Source organism: Acipenser ruthenus, chromosome 29 (assembly GCF_902713425.1).
Source record: "Acipenser ruthenus chromosome 29, fAciRut3.2 maternal haplotype, whole genome shotgun sequence".
Taxonomy (NCBI): domain Eukaryota; kingdom Metazoa; phylum Chordata; class Actinopteri; order Acipenseriformes; family Acipenseridae; genus Acipenser; species Acipenser ruthenus.
The window spans coordinates 599,230-624,498 of record NC_081217.1 but is presented as its reverse complement, the minus strand read 5'-3'; the positions used below and the strand labels follow the sequence as shown (position 1 = coordinate 624,498).

At 42.8% G+C, this 25,269-nt stretch overlaps 5 protein-coding genes across 5 annotated transcripts; all 5 read left to right on the top strand.

Moving 5' to 3' along the window:
• Nucleotides 1-668: 668 nt before the first annotated feature.
• LOC117425647 (odorant receptor 131-2-like) lies at nucleotides 669-3,250 on the top strand. The gene is made up of 4 exons (XM_059003430.1): nucleotides 669-1,076; nucleotides 1,140-1,602; nucleotides 2,587-2,692; nucleotides 3,014-3,250. The coding sequence occupies exons 1-4, from the start codon at nucleotides 677-679 to the stop codon at nucleotides 3,248-3,250; spliced, it is 1,206 nt and encodes a 401-aa protein (XP_058859413.1). The 5' UTR covers nucleotides 669-676.
• A 631-nt stretch (nucleotides 3,251-3,881) lies between these two features.
• On the top strand, nucleotides 3,882-7,023 carry LOC117425638 (odorant receptor 131-2-like). Its single transcript, XM_059003429.1, has 3 exons — nucleotides 3,882-4,266; nucleotides 4,345-4,805; nucleotides 6,787-7,023. The coding sequence occupies exons 1-3, from the start codon at nucleotides 3,882-3,884 to the stop codon at nucleotides 7,021-7,023; spliced, it is 1,083 nt and encodes a 360-aa protein (XP_058859412.1).
• Nucleotides 7,024-7,652: 629 nt separating this feature from the next.
• Nucleotides 7,653-8,606, top strand: LOC117964520 (odorant receptor 131-2-like). The gene is made up of 2 exons (XM_059003428.1): nucleotides 7,653-8,034; nucleotides 8,098-8,606. The coding sequence occupies exons 1-2, from the start codon at nucleotides 7,653-7,655 to the stop codon at nucleotides 8,604-8,606; spliced, it is 891 nt and encodes a 296-aa protein (XP_058859411.1).
• Nucleotides 8,607-14,879: 6,273 nt separating this feature from the next.
• LOC117425610 (odorant receptor 131-2-like) lies at nucleotides 14,880-16,189 on the top strand. Its single transcript, XM_034042683.2, has one exon. The coding sequence runs from the start codon at nucleotides 14,966-14,968 to the stop codon at nucleotides 15,956-15,958; it is 993 nt and encodes a 330-aa protein (XP_033898574.2). The 5' UTR covers nucleotides 14,880-14,965; the 3' UTR covers nucleotides 15,959-16,189.
• LOC117425603 (odorant receptor 131-2-like) lies at nucleotides 15,472-20,636 on the top strand. The gene is made up of 2 exons (XM_059003427.1): nucleotides 15,472-15,544; nucleotides 19,618-20,636. Exon 2 carries the CDS (start codon nucleotides 19,650-19,652, stop codon nucleotides 20,634-20,636), a length of 987 nt encoding a protein of 328 aa, XP_058859410.1. The 5' UTR covers nucleotides 15,472-15,544; nucleotides 19,618-19,649.
• The last annotated feature ends 4,633 nt before the right edge of the window (nucleotides 20,637-25,269 follow it).

Here is a 25,269-nt window from a genome sequence, read left to right as displayed (position 1 = left end):
GGGTGTTTGCAGAGAGGGTGGGTGTTTGCAGAGCGGGTGGGTGTTTGCAGAGCGAGTGGGTGTTTGCAGAGCAGGTGGGTGTTTGCAGAGCGGGTGGGTGTTTGCAGAGCAAGTGGGTGTTTGCAGAGCGAGTGGGTGTTTGCAGAGTGGGTGGGTGTTTGCTGAGCGGGTGGGTGTTTGCTGAGCGGGTGGGTGTTTGCAGAGCGGGTGGGTGTTTGCAGAGCGGGTGGGTGTTTGCAGAGCGGGTGGGTGTTTGCAGAGCGGGTGGGTGTTTGCTGAGCGGGTGGGTGTTTGCAGAGCAGGTGGGTGTTTGCAGAGCGGGTGGGTGTTTGCAGAGCAAGTGGGTGTTTGCAGAGTGAGTGGGTGTTTGCAGAGTGGGTGGGTGTTTGCTGAGCGGGTGGGTGTTTTCTGAGCGGGTGGGTGTTTGCAGAGCGGGTGGGTGTTTGCAGAGTGGGTGGGTGTTTGCTGAGCGGGTGGGTGTTAAATATTTCACCAAAATCCATTCAACACTGCACACAGTTAAGGTAAAATAATACTTGTCATGCAAACCCCTTTGGAGGTCCCAAGGTTGACTATAGTGGTATTGATGATAACTTTATTGTCTTTTCAACACTATTTATGAAATTATTTTCCCTGTCCAGGTTTCCTTTCTTCTCCTGAAGCCCAATCCCAAGAAATGAACTCTACTACAGGACCGTTTGACACAACCTTCAGAGGAGATGCAGCAACCATTCAAGTCAGAGACACTTTCAGCACAGCCCTCGCTAAAAATATCATCGTTGTGTTTGTCTGGCTGTGTCTCAGTTACATCAACGGGGCTCTGGTCCTCACGTTCTTCAAAAACCAAGTATTTTACGAGGATCCGCGATACATTCTGTTCATCCACATGGTCATCAATGATGCTGTTCAGCTGACTGTTGCATTGACTTTATTTGTTGTGAGTTATGTTTTCTTCAGAATTAATGTCGCCTTCTGCAGCTTTTTTATATTAATTGCTGTCTTTACCACTATGAACACCCCTCTGAGTCTCGCAGCGATGGCTATTGAGCGTTACGTAGCTATCTGCAACCCCTTGCGTCACTCTCAGATCTGCACCGTCCGCAGGACACACATTCTCATTGCTGTGATCTCGGTTGCAGGTGCTGTCCCTGCAATAACAGACCTGTTTATTACATTAGCAATAGAACCTGTAGGTTTTTTCCACTCATCTGTGTTCTGCCTGCGTGATACAGTTTTTAGAGCTCCCTTCCTGTCTTATAAAAGACATGCTTTCGATGGTATATATTTTTCCTTTGTTTGTCTCACTGTAATCTATACTTATTTAAAGATCATGTTTGTAGCAAAGGCAGCTAACAATGATGCTGCAAAGGCTCGCAACACCATCCTGCTGCATGGACTCCAACTGCTAATGTGCTTGCTGTCGTACGGGATTCAGCCACTACAGTCAGCCCTGGTGTTTATTTTCCCAAGCCACTATGTCAATATCTTCTATATTATCTATTTATTAGTATATATTTTGCCAAGATTTCTCAGCCCAATCGTCTATGGTGTCAGGGACCAGAACTTTAGGAAGTACTTGAAACAGTACTTTGTGTGCAAAGGGCAGGTGTTACCAAATAATATTTCCATTTAAAAATATAATATGTGAGCGTGCATGTGTGTATATATGAAAGGATTCATGCATTTTAAACAATTGTTTCTGTAAATGATCGTATTTCAAAATCTTACAACATATCAAGAGAATGCTGTCAATGAGGAAGTAAAAGGTTTGAAATCTCAGTTGTGTTTTAGGCCGGGTGGCATAAAGTAACAGAACATGTTCATTTAAAAGCAAAGCAAACTTTTCAGGAGGTTTCAATTATTCCTTTGCTTAGGAATCACAAATCATCACAAATAAAGAGTGCATTTTGAAGAACTGTGGCTTCTGCCTGTGAATCATTTCTTCGTGTTTCAGCACACTCGATTAAAGAGCATCGAGGTGCAAACACACTCCTATACAGCATTTCAGTAAATACTGTGCTAACAATATTTCTAGCAAAAGCACAGGAAAGTAGAAAACATAAAACTATCCCTTTTATTCACAAACAAAACAAAACATGGTCAATACAGAACGGTTAAACAAAACGTCAAAACAGTGCCCAAGCACAGCTATCCACCGCTTTACTACGTTTTTGTTTTTTTCTTTCTCTCTCTCTCCCTCTCCCTCTCCCTCTCCCTCTCCCTCTCCCTCCCTCTCTCTCTCTCCCTCTCCCTCTCCCTCCCTCTCTCTCTCTCCCTCTCCTTCTCCCTCCCTCCCTCTCTCTCCCTCCCTCTCTCTCTCTCCCTCTCCTTCTCTCTCTCTCTCTGCCTCTCTCTCTCTCTCTCTCTCCTTCTCCCACACTCTCTCCCTCTCTCTCCCTCTCTCTCCCCCCTCTTACTTTTCTGTTTATTTAAAATCTTGTTACAAGTTTTTTTTTGTCAGCGTTTTTAATACCTTTTTAAGGCAGTTGGTTTGGGCCCTGTTTTTATTTCTCATGCAAGCCTCCTTTACATTGTGTTTAGTCTCCTGAAGGTGAATAATGGCCTGAGTGCCCTTGCCCTGTGCAGAGGGGGATACGGCAGAGCTGCTCTCTCAGAGAGTCTCTACTCCCTCTCTATGGAGCCCCTGCTGCACCAGCTCAGGGAGAACCTGACTGGACAGGCAGTGCACAGGGCAGGGGGACAGGGTCTCCACTGACACCTGTTTGTAATATCCCCTGATCAGCTCAGTGACACTGGGCTGGACTGTTTGTATAAGAACTTGCTCAACGCCTGGAGTATTTTACAGATCACTAGATCAGTCCCAATGCACACAGTGTTTTTGAACCCCCTTTTTAAATGAGGGCATTTCAGTTCTGTATATCTGTCTTCCGTGGTTTGGAGAGCAGGTTTTAGCAAGCTTGCTCAGTTGATTGATTGTATTCATTTTATATGGCAAGCCAGCAGGGAGTTGTCCCCAGCACTTAATCTCAGGTCAGTCTGATTCCTGGAGAAGGTCCTGAGTGACCTACAGGCCTCCCTCAGTGCAGCTCTCCCCCAGTTCCTGGGCAGGGTTCTGCCAGAGCGCTCGGCCCCAGAGCACGAGCTCCTGCTCCCCACAGTGCTGGTCTTCCCTTCAGTGCCACAAGAGGAGTGGGTGGAGCCGCCTGGCAGACTGCTGTCAGTGGGAAGAGTGACAGAGGTGGCTCTCCACACAGCAGAAAAGAAACAGCTGTATGCAATCTGTATTTGAATGAGCTGAAGGACCTGCTCCACTAAGTGTATCCCCTGTCTGGAGGGTGCTGTACAAGCTGCCCCTGCCCTAGCGCTCTGGAGACTTGCAGTGAAGCGCGCTGCACGATGTCACAGCCACGAACCGCTACCTGAGCCGCGGGCATCAGCCCCTTGGCACATCCTCTCAACGATGACATCACAATCAATTGGGGCTCATTGCAAACATATATATATCCTGGATTCTTCCTCCTTAACATTACCAATGCAGTTTCACTGGAAAGAGGTTGGTGGTTCTTTGATACTACATGCACTCAGTATATACAGTATATATAGATATATATATATATAGATATATATATATATAATTTTATTTTTCTGTGTGTGCGCACTGAATTCCTTTTCATAAATAAGTAAGTATCTGTTTAAAATGGTATCTGTTGCTGCTTTTATAAAAGAGCCAGTGATCAGCATGGACACCAGCAGGACACGTGTTCTAGGACAAGGCTTCATCTACTCAGTAGTATTGATTATAGGAGTATTGATGATACTGATGGTCTTTTCTACACAACTCTGCTTATCAAATGATTTTCCCTTCCTAGGTCTCTATTCTTCTGAAGACCAATCCCAAGGAAATGAACTCTACTGAAGGAATGTTTGACACGACCTTCAGAGGAGATGCAGCAACCATTCAAGTTAGAGACATTTTCAGCACAGCCCTCGCTAAAAATATCATCGTTGTGTTTGTCTGGCTGTGTCTCAGTTACATCAACGGGGCTCTGGTCCTCACGTTCTTCAAAAACCAAGTATTTTACGAGGATCCGCGATACATTCTGTTCATCCACATGGTCATCAATGATGCTGTTCAGCTGACTGTTGCAATGACTTTATTTGTTGTGAGTTATGTTTTCTTCAGAATCAGTGTGTTTGTCTGCTTCAGTCTTATTTTCGTTGCTTACTTTGCCACTATGAACACTCCTTTGAATCTCGCAGTGATGGCTATTGAGCGTTACATAGCCATCTGCAACCCCTTGCGTCACTCTCAGATCTGCACCGTCCGCAGGACACACATTCTCATTGCTGTGATCTGGGTTGCTGGTGCTGTCCCTGCAATAACAGACCTGTTTATTACTTTAGCCACAGAACCTGTAGATTTTTTCCACTCATCTATTTTCTGTATTCATAGTAATATGTTTAGGGCACCTGCAGTATATTATAAAGGTCAGGCATTTGATATCTTGTACTTCTCTTTTGTTTCTCTCACTATAATTTACACTTATTTGAGGATCATGTTTGCAGCAAGGGCAGCCACCACTGACAGATCTTCTGCTGCAAAGGCTCGCAACACCATCCTGCTGCACGGAGTCCAGCTGTTAATGTGCATGCTGACGTACGTCAGGCCTGTATTAGAGGTAGCTCTGGTTGGTGCTTTCCCAAAACATGTTTTAGAAATCCGATATGCTTATTATTTGGTAATATATATTCTACCTAGATTCCTGAGTCCAGTAGTCTATGGTGTCAGAGATGACAAGCTTCGAAAATACCTTAAAGGTTACTTTGTGTGTAAACTCCAACGAGTTAGACCGATTACACTTCTGGAAAGATAATATGAGGATGTTCCAGTTTAACAGTATGGTTCTGAAAAAGTAAATGTATGTGTTCAGAATTTAGAACATATATGCAACTTGCATAACTACACAACAAAAAACAAAAACAATGCAGCTTGTGATATAGAATAAAAAAAAAAGTGATAGCTAGGATTCCATGCATATTATGACCATGTGATATGCATGGTTCAGTGCAGGCTTCTCCTTCATGAATGTAATGTTTGTTACTTACACAGTAGTCCTGCTTGAAGGATTATTCGATTATCGGATGGAGCTCTCTGCAGGCCAGGGTCGCTGGGGTTTATTGGGTTAATTTACCATTCAGAGTGAAACGAGTGAAGAAACAGCTGCTGGGGTTTGTGTGGATCGCTGGTCTCCACAGAGTCTAAGATAAGCAGCGATCATCACAAACCCACCCAGCTGTTTCTTCACCTGTCACACTTGGAATGGGAAATCAGCCCAATCGACAGCAGTGAGCCACACCTGTCGTGATCTCAAAATCGTTTCTCATACAATGCGTGTGTGTGTGTGTGCGTGTGTCTGTCTGTGTGTGTATGTCTTTGTGTATCTGTGTGTGTGTGTGTGTGTGTCCTTGTGTATCTGTGTGTGTGTGTGTGTTTGTGTATCTGTGTGTGTGTGTGTGTGTGTGTGTGTTTGTGTGTGTGTTTGTGTGTGTGTGTGTGTTTGTGTGTGTGCATGTGTGTGTGTGTGTGTGTGTGTGTGTGTGTTTGTGTGTGTGTGTGTGTGTGTGTGTGTTTGTGTGTGTGTGTTTGTGTGTGTGTGTGTGTGTGCTAAATTCTTGTGGGTCACAAAAAAGAAAAATCATCACAAATAAAGAGTGCATTTTGAAGAACTGTGGCTTCTGCCTGTGAATCATTTCTTCGTGTTTCAGCACACTCGATTAAAGAGCATCGAGGTGCAAACACACTCCTATACAGCATTTCAGTAAATACTGTGCTAACAATATTTCTAGCAAAAGCACAGGAAAGTAGAAAACATAAAACTATCCCTTTTATTCACAAACAAAACAAAACATGGTCAATACAGAACGGTTAAACAAAACGTCAAAACAGTGCCCAAGCACAGCTATCCACCGCTTTACTACGTTTTTGTTTTTTTCTTTCTCTCTCTCTCCCTCTCCCTCTCCCTCTCCCTCTCCCTCTCCCTCCCTCTCTCTCTCTCCCTCTCCCTCTCCCTCCCTCTCTCTCTCTCCCTCTCCTTCTCCCTCCCTCCCTCTCTCTCCCTCCCTCTCTCTCTCGCCCTCTCCTTCTCTCTCTCTCTCTGCCTCTCTCTCTCTCTCTCTCTCCTTCTCCCACACTCTCTCCCTCTCTCTCCCTCTCTCTCCCCCCTCTTACTTTTCTGTTTATTTAAAATCTTGTTACAAGTTTTTTTTTGTCAGCGTTTTTAATACCTTTTTAAGGCAGTTGGTTTGGGCCCTGTTTTTATTTCTCATGCAAGCCTCCTTTACATTGTGTTTAGTCTCCTGAAGGTGAATAATGGCCTGAGTGCCCTTGCCCTGTGCAGAGGGGGATACGGCAGAGCTGCTCTCTCAGAGAGTCTCTACTCCCTCTCTATGGAGCCCCTGCTGCACCAGCTCAGGGAGAACCTGACTGGACAGGCAGTGCACAGGGCAGGGGGACAGGGTCTCCACTGACACCTGTTTGTAATATCCCCTGATCAGCTCAGTGACACTGGGCTGGACTGTTTGTATAAGAACTTGCTCAACGCCTGGAGTATTTTACAGATCACTAGATCAGTCCCAATGCACACAGTGTTTTTGAACCCCCTTTTTAAATGAGGGCATTTCAGTTCTGTATATCTGTCTTCCGTGGTTTGGAGAGCAGGTTTTAGCAAGCTTGCTCAGTTGATTGATTGTATTCATTTTATATGGCAAGCCAGCAGGGAGTTGTCCCCAGCACTTAATCTCAGGTCAGTCTGATTCCTGGAGAAGGTCCTGAGTGACCTACAGGCCTCCCTCAGTGCAGCTCTCCCCCAGTTCCTGGGCAGGGTTCTGCCAGAGCGCTCGGCCCCAGAGCACGAGCTCCTGCTCCCCACAGTGCTGGTCTTCCCTTCAGTGCCACAAGAGGAGTGGGTGGAGCCGCCTGGCAGACTGCTGTCAGTGGGAAGAGTGACAGAGGTGGCTCTCCACACAGCAGAAAAGAAACAGCTGTATGCAATCTGTATTTGAATGAGCTGAAGGACCTGCTCCACTAAGTGTATCCCCTGTCTGGAGGGTGCTGTACAAGCTGCCCCTGCCCTAGCGCTCTGGAGACTTGCAGTGAAGCGCGCTGCACGATGTCACAGCCACGAACCGCTACCTGAGCCGCGGGCATCAGCCCCTTGGCACATCCTCTCAACGATGACATCACAATCAATTGGGGCTCATTGCAAACATATATATATCCTGGATTCTTCCTCCTTAACATTACCAATGCAGTTTCACTGGAAAGAGGTTGGTGGTTCTTTGATACTACATGCACTCAGTATATACAGTATATATAGATATATATATATATAGATATATATATATAATTTTATTTTTCTGTGTGTGCGCACTGAATTCCTTTTCATAAATAAGTAAGTACCTGTTTAAAATGGTATCTGTTGCTGCTTTTATAAAAGAGCCAGTGATCAGCATGGACACCAGCAGGACACGTGTTCTAGGACAAGGCTTCATCTACTCAGTAGTATTGATTATAGGAGTATTGATGATACTGATGGTCTTTTCTACACAACTCTGCTTATCAAATGATTTTCCCTTCCTAGGTCTCTATTCTTCTGAAGACCAATCCCAAGGAAATGAACTCTACTGAAGGAATGTTTGACACGACCTTCAGAGGAGATGCAGCAACCATTCAAGTCAGAGACATTTTCAGCACAGCCCTCGCTAAAAATATCATCACTGTGTTTGTCTGGCTGTGTCTCAGTTACATCAATGGGGCTCTGGTCCTCACGTTCTTCAAAAATCAAGTATTTTACGAGGATCCGCGATACATTCTGTTCATCCACATGGTCATCAATGATGCTGTTCAGCTGACTGTTGCAATGACTTTATTTGTTGTGAGTTATGTTTTCTTCAGAATCAGTGTGTTTGTCTGCTTCAGTCTTATTTTCCTTGCTTACTTTACCAATATGAACACCCCTCTGAGTCTCGCAGCGATGGCTATTGAGCGTTACGTAGCCATCTGCAACCCCTTGCGTCACTCTCAGATCTGCACCGTCCGCAGGACACACATTCTCATTGCTGTGATCTGGGTTGCAGGTGCTGTCCCTGCAATAACAGACCTGTTTATTACTTTAGCAATAGAACCTGTAGATTTTTTCCACTCATCTATTTTCTGTATTCATAGTAATATGTTTAGGGCACCTGCAGTATATTATAAAAGACAGGCATTTGATATCTTGTACTTCTCTTTTGTTTCTCTCACTATAATTTACACTTATTTGAGGATCATGTTTGCAGCAAGGGCAGCCACCACTGACAGATCTTCTGCTGCAAAGGCTCGCAACACCATCCTGCTGCACGGAGTCCAGCTGTTAATGTGCATGCTGACGTACGTCAGGCCTGTATTAGAGGTGGCTCTGGTTGGTGTTTTCCCAAAACATGTTTTAGAAATCCGATATGCTTATTATTTGGTAATATATATTCTACCTAGATTCCTGAGTCCAGTAGTCTATGGTGTCAGAGATGACAAGCTTCGAAAATACCTTAAAGGTTACTTTGTGTGTAAACTCCAACGAGTTAGACCGATTACACTTCTGGAAAGATAATATGAGGATGTTCCAGTTTAACAGTATGGTTCTGAAAAAGTAAATGTATGTGTTCAGAATTTAGAACATATATGCAACTTGCATAACTACACAACAAAAAACTAAAACAATGCAGCTTGTGATATAGAATAAAAAAAAAAGTGATAGCTAGGATTCCATGCATATTATGACCATGTGATATGCATGGTTCAGTGCAGGCTTCTCCTTCATGAATGTAATGTTTGTTACTTACACAGTAGTCCTGCTTGAAGGATTATTCAGCAGTGTGGAGTGGTGGTTAGGGCTCTGGACTCTTGACCGGAGGGTTGTGGGTTCAATCCCCAGTGGGGGACACTGCTGTTGTACCCTTGAGCAAGGTACTTTACCTAGATTGCTCCAGTAAAAACCCAACTGTATAAATGGGTAATTGTATGTAAAATAATGTGATATCTGTATAATGTGAAATAATGTATAATGGGATATCTTGTAACAATTGTAAGTCGCCCTGGATAAGGGCGTCTGCTAAGAAATAAAAATAATAATAATAATAATTATTCGATTATCGGATGGAGCTCTCTGCAGGCCAGGGTCGCTGGGGTTTATTGGGTTAATTTACCATTCAGAGTGTAACGAGTGAAGAAACAGCTGCTGGGGTTTGTGTGGATCGCTGCTCTCCACAGAGTCTAAGATAAGCAGCGATCATCACAAACCCACGCAGCTGTTTCTTCACCTGTCACACTTGGAATGGAAAATCAGCCCGATTGACAGCAGTGAGCCACACCTGTCGAGATCTCAGAATCGTTTCTCATACAATACTCATGCTCTACACACAGCCAGGTTCAAATACACGGGACGGGGGAACCAGGACAGTTACAGGTGCAAATATGTAAAGAACACTTTCACACTTTCTTGATGTTTGCTGTTCCAGCTGATATTAAATTTGAATTTACATTTCTGTTGAAGATTATTTTAAAGTCCACCCTGTTTGCTCTGGTGTTTTTGTGCTGTTTTTATTTGAAACCAATATATGTGTGTGTGTGTGTGTGTGTATCTGTGTATCTGTGTGTGTGTGTGTGTATGTGTGTGTGTGTGTCTGTGTGTGTGTGTGTGTGTATCTGTGTGTGTGTGTGTGTGTTTAGTGTTTGTGTATGTGTGTGTGTGTGTGTATCTGTGTGTTGTTTGTATATGTGTCTGTGTATGTGTGTGTGTGTGTGTGTGTTTAGTGTTTGTGTATGTGTGTGTGTGTGTCTCTGTGTGTGTGTGTGTGTGTGTGTATCTGTGTGTTGTTTGTATATGTGTGTGTGTGTGTGTGTGTGTGTATGTGTGTATGTGTGTGTGTGTGTGTGTGTATCTGTGTGTTGTTTGTATATGTGTGTGTGTGTGTGTGTGTGTGTATGTGTGTATGTGTGTGTGTGTGTGTGTGTCATGTTAAATCTAAATCTTTGATGCATTCTCCCCTGAAACAAATTCATACATTACTAAAACATTAGCCTGTTCTTCAATGCCGCTCCAATCCTAACATTAACCTTAAATCTAACCCTAACTTTAACCCTAACATTAATCCTAGCCCCAGCCTTACAGCCTTGCACTCCCTGTATGTGGATTTAGAAAGCACTTGCATACTTCAAAGGACACCCCCTTCCCAGCATGGTGTGGATCGCATTCCCCAGTTTGACCTAACAAATGAATCAATGTTGTACAATGAGTTTTACAAAATTAAATGAAAAATTATTCACAGGTGAGTATTTCTCTGCAATGCTGAGCGCTGGAAATGCACCACAAATAAAAGGCCAGGTGTCAGTGTCAGCCAGCGGGCAGTGAGGTCTCCTGCAGCAGCTCTGCTCAGCTCTCATTAGTGCACACAGCCAGTGGGCAGTGAGGTCTCCTGCAGCAGCTCTGCTCAGTTCTCATTAGTGCACACAGCCAGTAGGCAGTGAGGTCTCCTGCAGCAGCTCTGCTCAGTTCTCATTAGTGCACACAGCCAGTGGGCAGTGAGGTCTCCTGCAGCAGCTCTGCTCAGTTCTCATTAGTGCACACAGCCAGTGGGCAGTGAGGTCTCCTGCAGCAGCTCTGCTCAGCTCTCATTAGTGCACACAGCCAGCGGGCAGTGAGGTCTCCTGCAGCAGCTCTGCTCAGCTCTCATTAGTGCACACAGCCAGTGGGCAGTGAGGTCTCCTGCAGCAGCTCTGCTCAGCTCTCATTAGTGCACACAGCCAGCGGGCAGTGAGGTCTCCTGCAGCAGCTCTGCTCAGCTCTCATTAGTGCACACAGCCAGCGGGCAGTGAGGTCTCCAGCAGCAGCTCTGCTCAGTTCTCATTAGTGCACACAGCCAGCGGGCAGTGAGGTCTCCTGCAGCAGCTCTGCTCAGCTCTCATTAGTGCACACAGCCAGCGGGCAGTGAGGTCTCCAGCAGCAGCTCTGCTCAGTTCTCAATAGTGCACACAGCCAGTGGGCAGTGAGGTCTCCTGCAACAGCTCTGCTCAGCTCTCATTAGTGCACACAGCCAGTGGGCAGTGAGGTCTCCTGCAGCAGCTCTGCTCAGCTCTCATTAGTGCACACAGCCAGCGGGCAGTGAGGTCTCCTGCAGCAGCTCTGCTCAGTTCTCATTAGTACACACAGCCAGCGGGCAGTGAGGTCTCCTGCAGCAGCTCTGCTCAGCTCTCATTAGTGCACACAGCCAGCGGGCAGTGAGGTCTCCAGCAGCAGCTCTGCTCAGTTCTCATTAGTGCACACAGCCAGTGGGCAGTGAGGTCTCCTGCAGCAGCTCTGCTCAGCTCTCATTAGTGCACACAGCCAGTGGGCAGTGAGGTCTCCAGCAGCAGCTCTGCTCAGCTCTCATTAGTGCACACAGCCAGCGGGCAGTGAGGTCTCCTGCAGCAGCTCTGCTCAGCTCTCATTAGTGCACACAGCCAGTGGGCAGTGAGGTCTCCAGCAGCAGCTCTGCTCAGTTCTCATTAGTGCACACAGCCAGTGGGCAGTGAGGTCTCCTGCAGCAGCTCTGCTCAGCTCTCATTAGTGCACACAGCCAGTGGGCAGTGAGGTCTCCTGCAGCAGCTCTGCTCAGCTCTCATTAGTGCACACAGCCTGTCTTCTTCAGTGCTGTTTGTTTCTCACTGGCGTAGCTAATGGCTGCTGATTGCCATCACTGCCTTCTCTTTGTGGATCCCATCGGGTCTGATGAGGTACACATGATTCTGATCTATAATGATGCCTCCGGCGCCGCACCACGTGCAGGTCTGCAGAGACTTCAAAATGTCACTGCTCTATGTTTACTTGCTCTTATAGTCAGGGATGTGATACACAAAAACAAAAAGTTAAAGAAAAGTTCATAGACGGTGCAGAGAGCGACGCGGCACTGGGGACCAGCGACGTGTTCTGAATTGGTTCAAAGGAAGGAACGAGAGCCCCAGGAACAGGGAGCAGTGGGGAACTCTGATAGCTGAGAAGCAACATGGGCAAGCGGGCTGTTCCACTGTGCCTGAAATAAGATTGCTGCCAGTCTCAAAACACACAGTCTCACACACACACACACACACACACACACACACACACACACACATACACACACAGTCTCACACACACACACACACACACACACACTCACGCACACAGACACAGTCACACATACACACGCACACACACACACACACACACACACACACAGTCACACATACACACACACACACACAGTCACACACACACACACACACACACACAAACATGAGGTACAGGATATTTGATTGTAATACCTCAGTTAACACATCTCATGATCGCATAACGTATAAGTTATGCGATCATTAGATTTTTTATATAACGTATAAAAAATCTTTGGTTTTCAGCTGATTGTTAGAGCACAATGCTCTTTGCAAACAGACACTGAACACACAGTAACCCTTCCGCTACACTTCTTGTCAGAGAGGAGGTACGGGGAGATAGAGAGGAGACAAAAATAACAATTGCTAAAACGTGCTGGATTAGCCAGCACGTCACTTACTTGTCTGTCTGTCTGGTTTGTTTGGCTCTTGTGCCTTTTTTGTTCAGTGTTTTGTTATTGTTTAAATCTTTTGTTTTGTTTATTTATTTATTAAACACGCTGAGTGCCGTAGCGTTCAGCTTCACCCGCCCATCCAGTTTTGGTTCCCTGCAACAGGAAGTACAGAAACCAAAACAGTGGATGGGCGGGTGAAGCTGAACGCTACGGCGCTCAGCGTGTTTAATAAATAAATAAACAAAACAAAAGATTTAAACAATAACAAAATACTGAACAAAAAGGCACGAGGGCCAAACAAACCAGACAGACAAACAAGTATGTCGTGCTGGCTAATCCAGCACGTTTTAGCAATTGTTATTTTAAATTCTGTCTCCTCTCTATCTCCCCGTACCTCCTCTCTGTACACCCCACCCTGCAGCACGGACAGCTGCAGGTTCTTATACCGAGGGGTTAACTAGCTGTTAATTATTTTATTACCCCTCGGCCACAGTCTGCACGCGTTTGGTAAGGATGCGTGACTGTCAGCTAGTTAAATAATCAGTAGCTGATCAGCCACGCATCCTCACGGGTTTTTAAATTATAAATAAGAAGAAATACGCGGCGCTGTTATCCGCGCCGCAAACAATAATACAAATAATAATAAATAGGGGCGGGACACTCCGCCACACTGCTGCACAACCACGGCACTGTCCCTTTGCAAGTCACGACCACGTTTAACTCTGTGTTATAACCATACGTACAGCTATTGTTCCCCTCATCGTGCACTCTTTTAATTTAGTACAGTAACCGATATGAAAACTAGCACTCCCAAACCATGCTTTAATATGATTGATGATTGTTTACCTCAGTCATGTAAGGCGTGCTGTATGGTCCCGTTGCAAACTGGGACTTTTTAAAAGTTTTGGGGGAAACGTCGGGACATCGGGATGGTTGATGAGTAAAGGGGACTGTCCCAGTAAAACCAGCACGCTGGGTCACCCTACGAAATATCTTCATAAACTGAACAGATGCAGTCCATTTTATGGCTTAAAAAAAAGAAATGCCAGAAATCAAAGTAAGACAAGCGACTATCAAGTTAGACAGGGTGCTTCTCTTACAGTATCACAGAGAACAAAAAAAAACATGCTTTGGTAAGAAGAGCGCATTTCACATGCTCCGTGTGACACTTCAATGAACTTCATCACTGGCCCATTAATGAGGTCTCTCAATCCTCTCCACCCCACCGAGCGCGCTTCGTCCAGACTCCCTCGTCTCCCTGAGGCCCAGCAGCACGTAATGCACGATGACATCATGACTAAAAACAGACTGGAATTCTATATAAACCCAATGTCCCTTCCACTCCCAGAGCAACCTGTACCAGTGAGAGCTTTCACTGAGGCAAGTTACTTCTGTATTACACACAGCAAGGAGTCAGGGTTACTGGAAATGCTAGAGAGGCATGAAACTTTTACAAACTCTGGATTGTGCATTGCAGTGTGTGCTTTGATTTCTGCATTGCAGTGTGTGGTTTCAAAGCAATATTTTGATGGACTGCAACACTGCAAGTTTTTCAAACCATTTAAAAGGCTTCATCAAAATATGAAATGTATATTTAAACTCTTTTTCTTTCCACAGGCATCTCATGTTCAAGTCTCCTGCTAACATCGGGTATGTCTTTCAGGTTACACTTTACATTAAGAGCCTCTAATCACAGTGTATTTGCATAGTAGTTACTTAGTACGTACACAATGTTAGTATGCATAGTTACAATGTAGTATGCATAGTTACAATGTACTTAATGTGGACATCTTTTTGCACAACATATGCAAGTACATAATTGTATCAGTAAAGAGTTAGGGTTAGGGTTAGGGTTAGGGTTAGAGTTCGGGTTAGAGTTAGGGTTAGGGTTAGGGGTTAGGGTTAGGGTTAGGGTTAGGGTTAGGGTTAGGGTTAGGGTTAGAGTTAGGGTTATATCATGCAAAACGATTTACACATTAAGTACATTATAACTATGCATAATGACATTGTAATGATGTGTAAGCACACCTGTATTTGCTCAGTAACTACTATATAAATACACAGTAATCCAAGGCACTTCATGTAAAGTGCTACCGTCTTTTATATCATTTTGGGTTGGCTTTCAATCTGACCATTTAAAGTAGTTCAGTGATTCTTAAACTAGGTAGAAAGAGAAATGCACTGCTAATTGAAATGCACTGCTAATTGAAATGCACTGCTAATTGAAATGCACTGCTAATTGAAATGCACTCCTAATTGAAATGCACTGCTAATTGACTGCTAATTCCTCTCGTGCTCTTGTGCTCGTCAACTCTGCAGGGCAGGGTTCAAGGTGTGCTTTTTTAAAAATCCTTTTTTTCTTTTTTCTTTTGATCAGAAAAAAGCACGCAACATGAACACGACTGATTCTCTGACTCATCACACCCTAACACAAGATGAAGAATTCTTCCTCACGAAAACCCTTTTGCAAACAAATTCTATCACTAAAATGTCCTGCAGCATATTCATGTACCTCGTAACCAATTACATCAACGGCATGCTGGTTTTCACCTACTTTAAACACCCCATGTTTTATGAGAACCCGCGCTACGTCTTGTTCATTCACATGGTGTTTAATGATATATTCGAGATGAGTGTTGCATTGGTTTTGCACATTTGGCTTGAGATTGCACCTTTTATGGGGGTCCCGATATGTTATTTTTTCTTGATACTTGCTGTCACCACAACCCTGAACACCCCTTTGAATCTAGCTGTTATGGCTCTTGAGCGCTACGTTGTAATCTGTAACCCCTTGCGGCACGCTCAGATCTGTACCCTCCGCAGGACGTACATGGCTATCGCTGTGATCTGGTTCATAGGGCTCATCCCCGGAACGAGCGATCTCTTCATTGTCTTCGCTGTGGAGCCACTGAGCTTCTTCAAGACGTCCGTTTACTGCATTCGGGAGAATTTCTTCAGGAGTCCCGCTCAGGTATATAAGAGAATATACATCAAGACATTATATTTCACTGTTGTCTGGCTAGTCATTGTGTTTACATATCTCCGAATCGTTTATGCAGCAAGGTCAGCCAGCATGTCTGAAAAGTCTTCAGCTAAGAAGGCTCGGAACACCATCCTGCTCCATGGAATCCAGCTAATGTTGAGCATGCTTACATTCATAGCTCCCTTCACTGAGTATATCTTCTGGATGTTGCCTTCCAGTTGGCTCCTGGACCTTCACTATGTTAGATTCTTCTTAGTATACATCTTACCAAGAACTTTAAGTCCTGTGATCTATGGGATGAGGGATGAGAATTTTAGAAAGCATTTCACAGGGTACCAGTTGTGTTCATCAGCAAAAGTTAAACCAAGCAAAGAAATTGTAACCATCAGCTATAAAGATTAGGCTTACTGATATTTCACATTCACCACAAAATGGTAATGAATTCCCTTCTCTGTTGTTTCATTTTTAAAGAATAATACTGTACCCTTAGCAGATGTGTCAGCAAGTGTCGTGCTCTTTTGTTACAGGTTTATAGCAACAACAAAACACTGATGAAAAAGTTATCTAATGCAACTTAATTATGGGAGATTTCTAAATACACTATGATGTGATCCCCTTCCAGAGAGACAATATGTTCTGAACAGCGAAGTGTAACTATAATAATCAGGATGACAATGCTTTTTAAATAAGAGTTTTTAACATCTTCTTGTACAGTATGTAACTGTTGGCAGTGTATAAGAGCTATAGTTCCTACATGTGTTCACTGAAGTGGAAAAGCAAATCGAAGGTTTCAGAGACAAACAGTCGCAGTTCAGTTATTGTTCCGAGAGGTTAGTCGCACGCTTGGTGTCGTTTCAGACCTCCTTGAACATGAACATCTTCCTTCACTTTTGAAACGGGGACCGTGAAGTACACGACACTGCACAATAAGGTGTTAGCATACTATTTGTTCATAGATATTTTGTTGTGATATTTTACTTGCATTTGACAACCAACAAAGTCATTTTTGTTTACTTTTCATTTTTCCATTTCCTAATTTTTAATTAAAATAAAAAATGTAATCTGAATGAATGTTTTTTTTTCTTTTTTTCAATATGGTTACAAGTAATGCACAATACAATTGGGTACAATAAAAAAAAACGATATGTATATTTTTTTAATGTATATATATATTTATACATTTGCATCTCACCCAGTTCTTTTTTTATGTGTATTTAATAGGGGTGTAAATAACATCTCTTCATGAAAGTAAGTTCAATATATTGTAGCGACCTGGTCAGCTGAGAATGGCACACTTTTGTTTCATCTGGTCCTGCGCATTCACGTTATCTGTATTGTTCCAGGGTGGGACCATACCACTAGTGTCAGTAGTGTGGGTGTGTGTGAGCCGCTGACCATGTCATCTAGACCAGTGGTGTGCAAACTGGAGGGCGTTCCCCCCCCCCCCGGGGGGAGTGGAGAGTCACTAAGAGGGGTGCGACTATGACTAAAGGGGCAGTTCTGTAAAAAAATATATATATTATTTTGTTGTTTCAAAGGATAGAACATTTTAAATAAATATATAAATGACAGCTAATTAGGCCAAGTTCTTACCTTTCAAATGAGCCCTTGACGATCACGGATTTATTTGTTAGAAATGTTAGCTAAATGTTGACTTGCCAAGTGTAAACAACATATTGAAATTCACTGATTTATTTGTTAGAAACCCTAGACTGATTATAAATGTTGAATTTGTGATACACGTATATATTTAGCTAAATCTGGACTTTTTGTGGTTAAGGAAAAAAATATGCGATTTACATGAAAAAACACCTGTTAAAATATAAAGTTAAAGTCTAACGTTTTAATATGGGGGTGGGGGTGGGGGGGGGGTGGGGGGTGGGACGACAAAATGTATGCTGAAAAGGGGGCAGCATTTAAAAACTTTGCGCAACACTGATGTAGACGCCCTTGCTCTTGAGGTTTTCAAATTTAAATGACTCTGCGTGTATATACACACACACACACTGTGTCAGGTAAGTGTCTTGCTAATTGTATTCATTGTAAGACAGATATTAATTAAAGCCTCAATATTATCCAAGCAAGGCATCTGAAATACTGATAAGCACGCTGCTGTGGCTCACCTTACATTCAGCGCAGTTTGAAATACTGCATTTTCAAACAACTGTTTTCTAAAAAGTAAATCTGCAAAACTCAATGCAAACTCTTTCAGAAACTTTGTGTAAAAACAGAAAAAAGTTTTCAGGCCACTGATGTCATGCGCTTACCAGTGTAATGAGATGCCATATTGTTAATCCCCTGAGATTCCCTATTGAGAATGATAGCGATCCCTCAGCACTGATTACACTGATATATAGATATATATATATCTGCACACACAGTCCTAAAAGGGATCATTGCAGCATTTAAAAGCTGTAGTTTTCAGAACAGCGAAGTGAAGCAAGAAAGGAGGTGAGTGACACTTTGTTATTTCACATTCTCGAATGCAAGTTACCTGCAAGGAGGGGAGTGATATTTTGTTATTTCACATTCTCGAATGCAAGTTACCTGCAAGGAGGGGAGTGATATTTTGTTATTTCACATTCTCGAATGCAAGTTACCTGCAAGGAGGGGAGTGATATTTTGTTATTTCACATTCTCCAATGCAAGTTACCTGCAAGAAGGTGAGTGATATTTTGTTATTTCACATTCTCGAATGCAAGTTACCTGCAAGGAGGGGAGTGATATTTTGTTATTTCACATTCTCCAATGCAAGTTACCTGCAAGGAGGTGAGTGATATTTTGTTATTTCACATTCTCCAATGCAAGTTTCCTGCAAGGAGGGGAGTGATATTTTGTTATTTCACATTCTTGAATTCGAGCCATGCAGTCATTTCAAATGGAAGCATTTTCTTCCAACTTTCTTTTTGACAGAAAAAACAAATAAAAAACAATCCACTTCAAGGAGAAAATTTGCAGGGATAGTCCATATGTTTCAGTGCTTTTCTTTAAATCCTATTGCACAACAGTACATGTGTCCAAGAAAAAGGGGTTCAATTACAGCTTAAAGCTCGTAGTAGACCCTGCTTGTCTGTTTGCAATATAATATAATGTAATGTCATTTTACCCTAGCCTGATAGTAACATTACTGTAAACTGACCCTGGTAACACTTTACACTAAGTGTCTCTAATGACTGTGGATTTATATAGTAGTTACTTAGGAAAGAAATCTGTACATACACATAATTACAATGCATAGTTACAATGTACTTAATGTGCAAATCTTTGTACACAATATAACCATAACCCCAACCCCAACCAACTCTAACCCTAATTCCAACTCTAAACATTTTCTGATGCAATTGTGTACTTACATATATCGTGCAAAAAGAGATGCACATTGAGTGCATTGTAACAATGCATAACAACATTGTAATGATGTGTAAGCACACGTGTATTTACTAAGTAACTGCTATGTAAATACACAGCAATAGAGACACTTCATGGAAAGTGTTTCCCTGACCCTTTGGAGTATTTTGTGAAAGAAAAACAAACCCTTCTAATAATTATCCAAATACTTCCTTGCAGGGGTCAATGCTCTTTGAAGTTTGCTTTTGATCAAGCAGCACTGCCACACCAGTCCCATGATCAGGGGAACTCTTCCAACCCAAGTATAATATTATACAACCCAGCGGCTATTCTTGTGCAGAACAGGGTTCTGCTGTTTAGAGGGGATTGCCAGCTGGTTTAGAAAATGGGGAAACAGTTTTATTACAAATGTTTCTATAATATTACTTAATATTCGTAAATAATGTTTGATCCAGTGATGTTATAATTATTTTTTGTCTTTTTCCTAACATTAAAGCTATACATATTTTGACTGAGTGTTCAGCAGTTTGTAGGGTGTGTATATAGATAGATAGATAGATAGATAGATAGATAGAGAGAGAGAGAGAGTATTAAGTATTTTAGTTCAGTAATGGTACATCAATGAAATGTGGCCTGGGTTCTCATTCATACAGCACTGTTATTATCTGTATTGTTTTTGCATATACATAATACACTCAATTTCTGTTTTTCAGCTTCCGGTTTGTGTGATATCGAAGAACAAGCCATGAACTCATCCTATATTCCAACTGCCATCACTCCTTGGGCAGATTCTGCAGCCACCCCAGATCGGGATGCTTTTCACACTGCCTTCATTAAAAACTTCATTGTGGTGTTTCTGTGGTTTTTCATCAATTCTGTGAACGGGACTCTGGTCATGACGTTCTTCAAACACAGAGTGTTTTATGAGAATCCACGCTACATGCTGTTCATTCACATGGTGGTCAATGATATACTTCAGCTGACTCTGGCAGTGACACTGCATGTTGTCAGTTATATATTCCGTTCAATAAACGTCTCAGTCTGTTGTTTTTTGTTGTTAATGGCTCAGGTTAGCACTATGAACACCCCTCTGAATCTCGCAGCGATGGCTATTGAGCGTTACGTAGCCATCTGCAACCCCTTGCGTCACTCTCAGATCTGCACCGTCCGCAGGACACACATTCTCATTGCTGTGATCTGGGCTGCAGGTCTCGCTCCTCCAGCATCTGATTTGTTTATTCTTCTTGCAATGCAACCAATAGGGTTTTTTCACTCTTCTCTTCTGTGTTACAGTTTGAATATTTTCAGGTCACCATATCTAGTTTATAAAAAACAAGCTTCGAATTCTGTATATTTGTCTTGTGTTGGGCTTATTTTAATTTACACTTACATCAGAGTCTTGTTTGCAGCGAAGGCAGCCACCACGGACGAGGCATCTGCTGCAAAGGCTCGCAACACCATCCTGCTGCACGGAGTCCAGTTCTTAATGTGTATGCTTTCATATGTCATGCCATTGTTAGACGTTGTTTTGCTCGGTTTATTTCCTGCACAGCGCACGGTCATTCTGTTTGTTAATTATTTGATAGCCTATGTTTTACCAAGATTCCTAAGTCCTATAATCTACGGTGTCAGAGATGAGAAGTTCAGAAAGCACTTGAAGGGGTACCTGTTCTGCAAATCGACATTGCTAAAGGTAGGACCACATACTGTGCATTCTCTAAAGATTCCATAACCACATACCGTGAGCTTTTTAAACATGAGGACTATTATGAGGATGTGATCGAACTAAAAAAATAACACACCTTTATATTAAACACCCTATAGTAAACACCTAATATATATATATATATAAGCTGCACCCAGTAAAGATGTACAGCCAGCTCGACTCAGCAGTTCATTTAGTGGCTTGTCAGTAGCCTTTACCTTGTTTCTTGTTTTATAATTTCACAACATTGCAAATGGTCTATTTTTCCTTCTAGAAAAGAAAAACTGTGCTAATAATGATTTGGGGGTACAGAAACTATCCTGTCATGTTTTATCCCCATATAACAGTTCATTGTAATAAATATGCAGTGTCATTTTGCAGATTATCAAGTTTTCGATACTGCACTTCTCTGTGACAAACCTTGCCTGTCTGTGTTTGAATGGTGATTGCACTGTGCTTTTACTAGGGCATACTGCAGAAAGCACAGCTCTGACTGGCTGATGCTGTGGTGCTTGCACTGCATGAGGGGAGCCATAAGCAACAGTGCATTTGTATTATCAGTGACATTATCACTGCATAGATTTCTCAGCTTCATATACTTTTAGAAATGTCTCTGTATTCTAGATTGCTTTTTTATTTGCACTGCAGCTTGCTGGGGCTATACTCCCTTTCGCCCTTAATAACTATATTCCCCTAAAATAAACGAGTGCAAGAAGCATCAGAAGACACACAGTCCAACGGCCCTGTTTGCAATGTGTATGTATTGTAATGTATTTTTTAAAGGGGGGTGATGCCAGCAGGATTAAGACAGTTAGACTGGCAGTGTTGAGATGCTATGCTACTATTAAAAACAATATCACAACACATACTGACTGGGCTCTAATCTTCAACCTCACCCCAGCTCCGCTGACACACTGAGATACACTCGCGGCTTGTCCATTCTTCTGGGAACCTCCACACTGCATCAGCTCTGTGGTACAGAGTAGAGAGTACTACTTCAGTCCTCCCCCTGGAGGGCTGTGGCAGGGTAGCCCTGCTGTCAGTCTGGGACAGTTCAGGCTTTTCAACTCACATTGCAATGCAAGTGTAGTCCTGCTGTGAAAGGTACCTGAGACAGGTAAAACGTACCCGAATGCACTGCCATGTGAGCTGAAACGCCAGAACTGTCACAACCTGGCTTGGTGTACATGGAGTCATATGGTACCTCTAATGAAGAACTGAATTTTACTTTCTTTTGGTTCACTGAATTTTAGAAAAAACAAAGTTATTGCACAGGGTAGTTCGTAATATCTCTTCATTTTGTACTGTTTGCATTTCACATGCTTTTATGAGATGTAAAAAATGAGCATTGAATAAGAATCACATCCAACTAATTAGAGAAGCAGTGAGCTCAATAACGTATGAAGATGGGAGGCATAAAGATAAAAAAGCAAAGTGGCATGATATCTTCTCTGTGAAGTTTTGTGACAGTCTGCTGCCTACAGTCTCAGGCAGACGCACCCATTAGTATCACCCAGCAGTCTCTGGAGTTTTGAGAAGTGCTGGTTCTAGAATGGTTTAATCATGAACACTGTGCTCCAGCATGCTGCTTCAGAAATGCTGGGGATGTCATTCAGGAGGGGCTGTGAGTCACTGGCTAAACGGGGCGTCTGATGTTAGAGCATCTGTTTAATTAGAGAAATAATCCATTGCCAGGCTCAAATCAATACCATCAAAAGCTAAAAATCCCACGCACTCACAGTGCTATCCATCAGAGCTTTCTCTATATTAGTAAAATGAAACATGAGAAATGTAATTACAGCCGCTACCATTTTCAACCAGTCCCCTTTGGTCCTGATTTTACTTTTCGGCAGGCTGGATAATCCAGGGGTGACATGAGCACATCTGTGACCCCCAGGCCCAGTATACTGCACCTTAACGGCACAGAAAGAAATCCTTTTAGGGTTAATGACACTCTCTGCCAATGTCCTATTTGATTTGTAGATAGCCTGAAGATCTCCCTCTCTTCTGATAGTCTGTGCATTAAGAGCAGTCCCTTGTGATCATAATGGAGGGCATGGAAACTTCAGGGGATGGGAGAGTAAAGGTTACTGGCTCATCAGTTACAATTCACATGGAAAGCATTTAGAAAACAATGCACAAGTCGTTGATTGAGTGATTGATTGGTTGATTGATTCCTATCAGATCTTTACCTTTTTTTTTGCCTGCAGTGTGCAGTGCAGAATATTGGAAGGGAGTATTCTCTAAGCATGCATTGCCTGCAGTGTCCAGTGCAGAATATTGGAAGGGAGTATTCTCTAAGCATGCACTGCCCTCTTGTGTTGTATTCAGTGCATGACATGTTAGTGCAGAAAAGAGTCTGATTCTGTACAGTTTAATAGATGAGTGTTAGTGCTATTCTACATTATAAATATTGCATTGCAAATGTCCAAGAAGAACATCAAAAAGATTAGGTTTAGAGTTATTATTTAACAAACAAAAATCATCTAGAGGATATACAGCACTACAGTATATTGTAATGATAGGGTCAGGTATAATAATACAATGTGGATCATTTGAATTCTCACTGTTTACACAAATGATGATTTTCCACTGGTGAAAAGGGCAAGTGTGTCCTTTTGTAAAGTAAATGTTGGTCTGTATGCGATTGAGCAGGACAGGCTGAGCTACAGTGGAAACAAAGTTACCTCGTGACTCTACCAAGGTCATGGTGCAGCTCCTTACTGGCTGCGGTGGGACTCGAACCCGGGCTGATTGCTAGTGTCACGGACGTCACACTGCTTTGAGATTAGAAGATGCATTGTGGGGTGCGTGCACACTGTACAATCTAAAAATGGAACAGTGGCTTATTTTGGTTAATTCCTAATGTCCCTATGGGTTTTCCTGGTGCCAGAAGGACGACATGCATTGGGAGGTCCAGAGTGGAGGGAGGGATGAGTCTGGCTGCTGTTTGAAGACTTGTTGATAGTCCCTTTTCCAAGGGCCCAGTCGAGGGATCTTAACCTGGGGTGCATGTCAGAATGGAGGAGTCTTCCAGCACTGGCATTGTGCTAATGCACACTGCAGCAGATCTTCATTGCTAATGAAGCTATGGATTTGTGGATGACTAGATGAAGAGCAACAACCTTCGCTAATTTTAGTATCTATAGGCTGTCATCATAAGACAGCATGCTTGTTGGACAGTCAGCTTCTTTCACATTGAGTTTGACATGCACTGGTAGCAGAGGTTGACTCAGATTATTACTTTCTTCTTGAATCTAAGCTGCAGCAGAAGTTTATTTTGCAAAAGGAAATGCTCCTTGCAATATATTTCCGTTTTTTTTCTAATATTGCTCCAGAAATGACTTCAGGGATCTCAAAAAAGTGAACAATTCCACAGAACTGGCAGCAGAGGGCGGTGTTCTGAGAAGTTTTTTTAATAAGAGACGGCACAGTCAATCCATTTCACTTATTACCTTTCCTTCATTTACTTTATAGATATTTCTAGGGGATAATCGAATTATTCTGATAATGGAATTATGACAGTGACATTTTGATATAATTCACCCTTTACCTGTAAATCTATAACCTACTGTAAACAATACTCCTAATGAATTGATTTCATGTTGCCATTTGCTCAGGTCACATTGCTTACACGCTTCTCCATGCCTGCTGGTGACTCTTGATTAGATTACAGAGTTGGAAGAAATTGCCCTCGTCCTCAGAGATACAGTTTGAAGATCTGGAGTCCAAATTTATATTCCGAAAGAGAATCTGATTGTATCCTGTATGTAAAGGCTGTCTGAAGATGCAAGCCTCACTGGGATGACTGGGGAAGATAAGAGACCCCAGGAAGACTAGAAGCAATATCCCACAGTCAAGACAAAGATGGAGTTTGAGAACTTCAGTTCTGACAGGAAACTGCGGAAAAGAAAAAACAAAGATGAATGATTTATTTCACTCTGACTTCAGGCAGGTGGGGCTTATTGAAACGGGTACTGAACATTTTATGAATTATGAAGAAGATCAAAAAGAAGAAGGAACTAGAGCAGGAACTGAAAATGATCGAAGACAGAAAGAGGAATTTGGAATTCATTTCTGCATCCGTTTATTTATTGCTCGTTGATTCATTGATCTGTTTGTACATGCATATAACACTTTTCAATTTAAAAATACAAATCTTGATTGAATTAGAAATGTATTTAAGCAACTACAAGAAACCGTCAAGCTGACAAAAAGAAAGTTGACTCAACGTTAATAGAACCATCTGTTCTTCAGTACACATCAGAATATCTTTTTCTCAATGGAACCACAACAGAATAAGAAAGAAGGAAGATGCTGACGGGACACCACAGTATCCTCATCACGAGCCTGTTATATAAAGCTCCTTCGTAACGGGCCTGTGTGGAGGCATGTCTGAGAAAGAGCTCCAGCGTCATTCTCGTGAGGGCCTTGGCAATATTTCACAGCTTTCTTTTGTTAAGGCACGGAACTCATTTCAGACAGCCGGTGCATTTCCAACAGGGTTGAGAGATAAGATTGTGGGGTCTGTCTCAGGGGGGGATGATTTCTGTCTTGCTTATCCTAGCCTCATCTCACAGAAAACTCTTTATCCATGTGTGTGTGTGTGTGTGTGTGTGTGTGTGTGTGTGTGTGTGTGTGTGTGTGTGTGTGTGTGTGC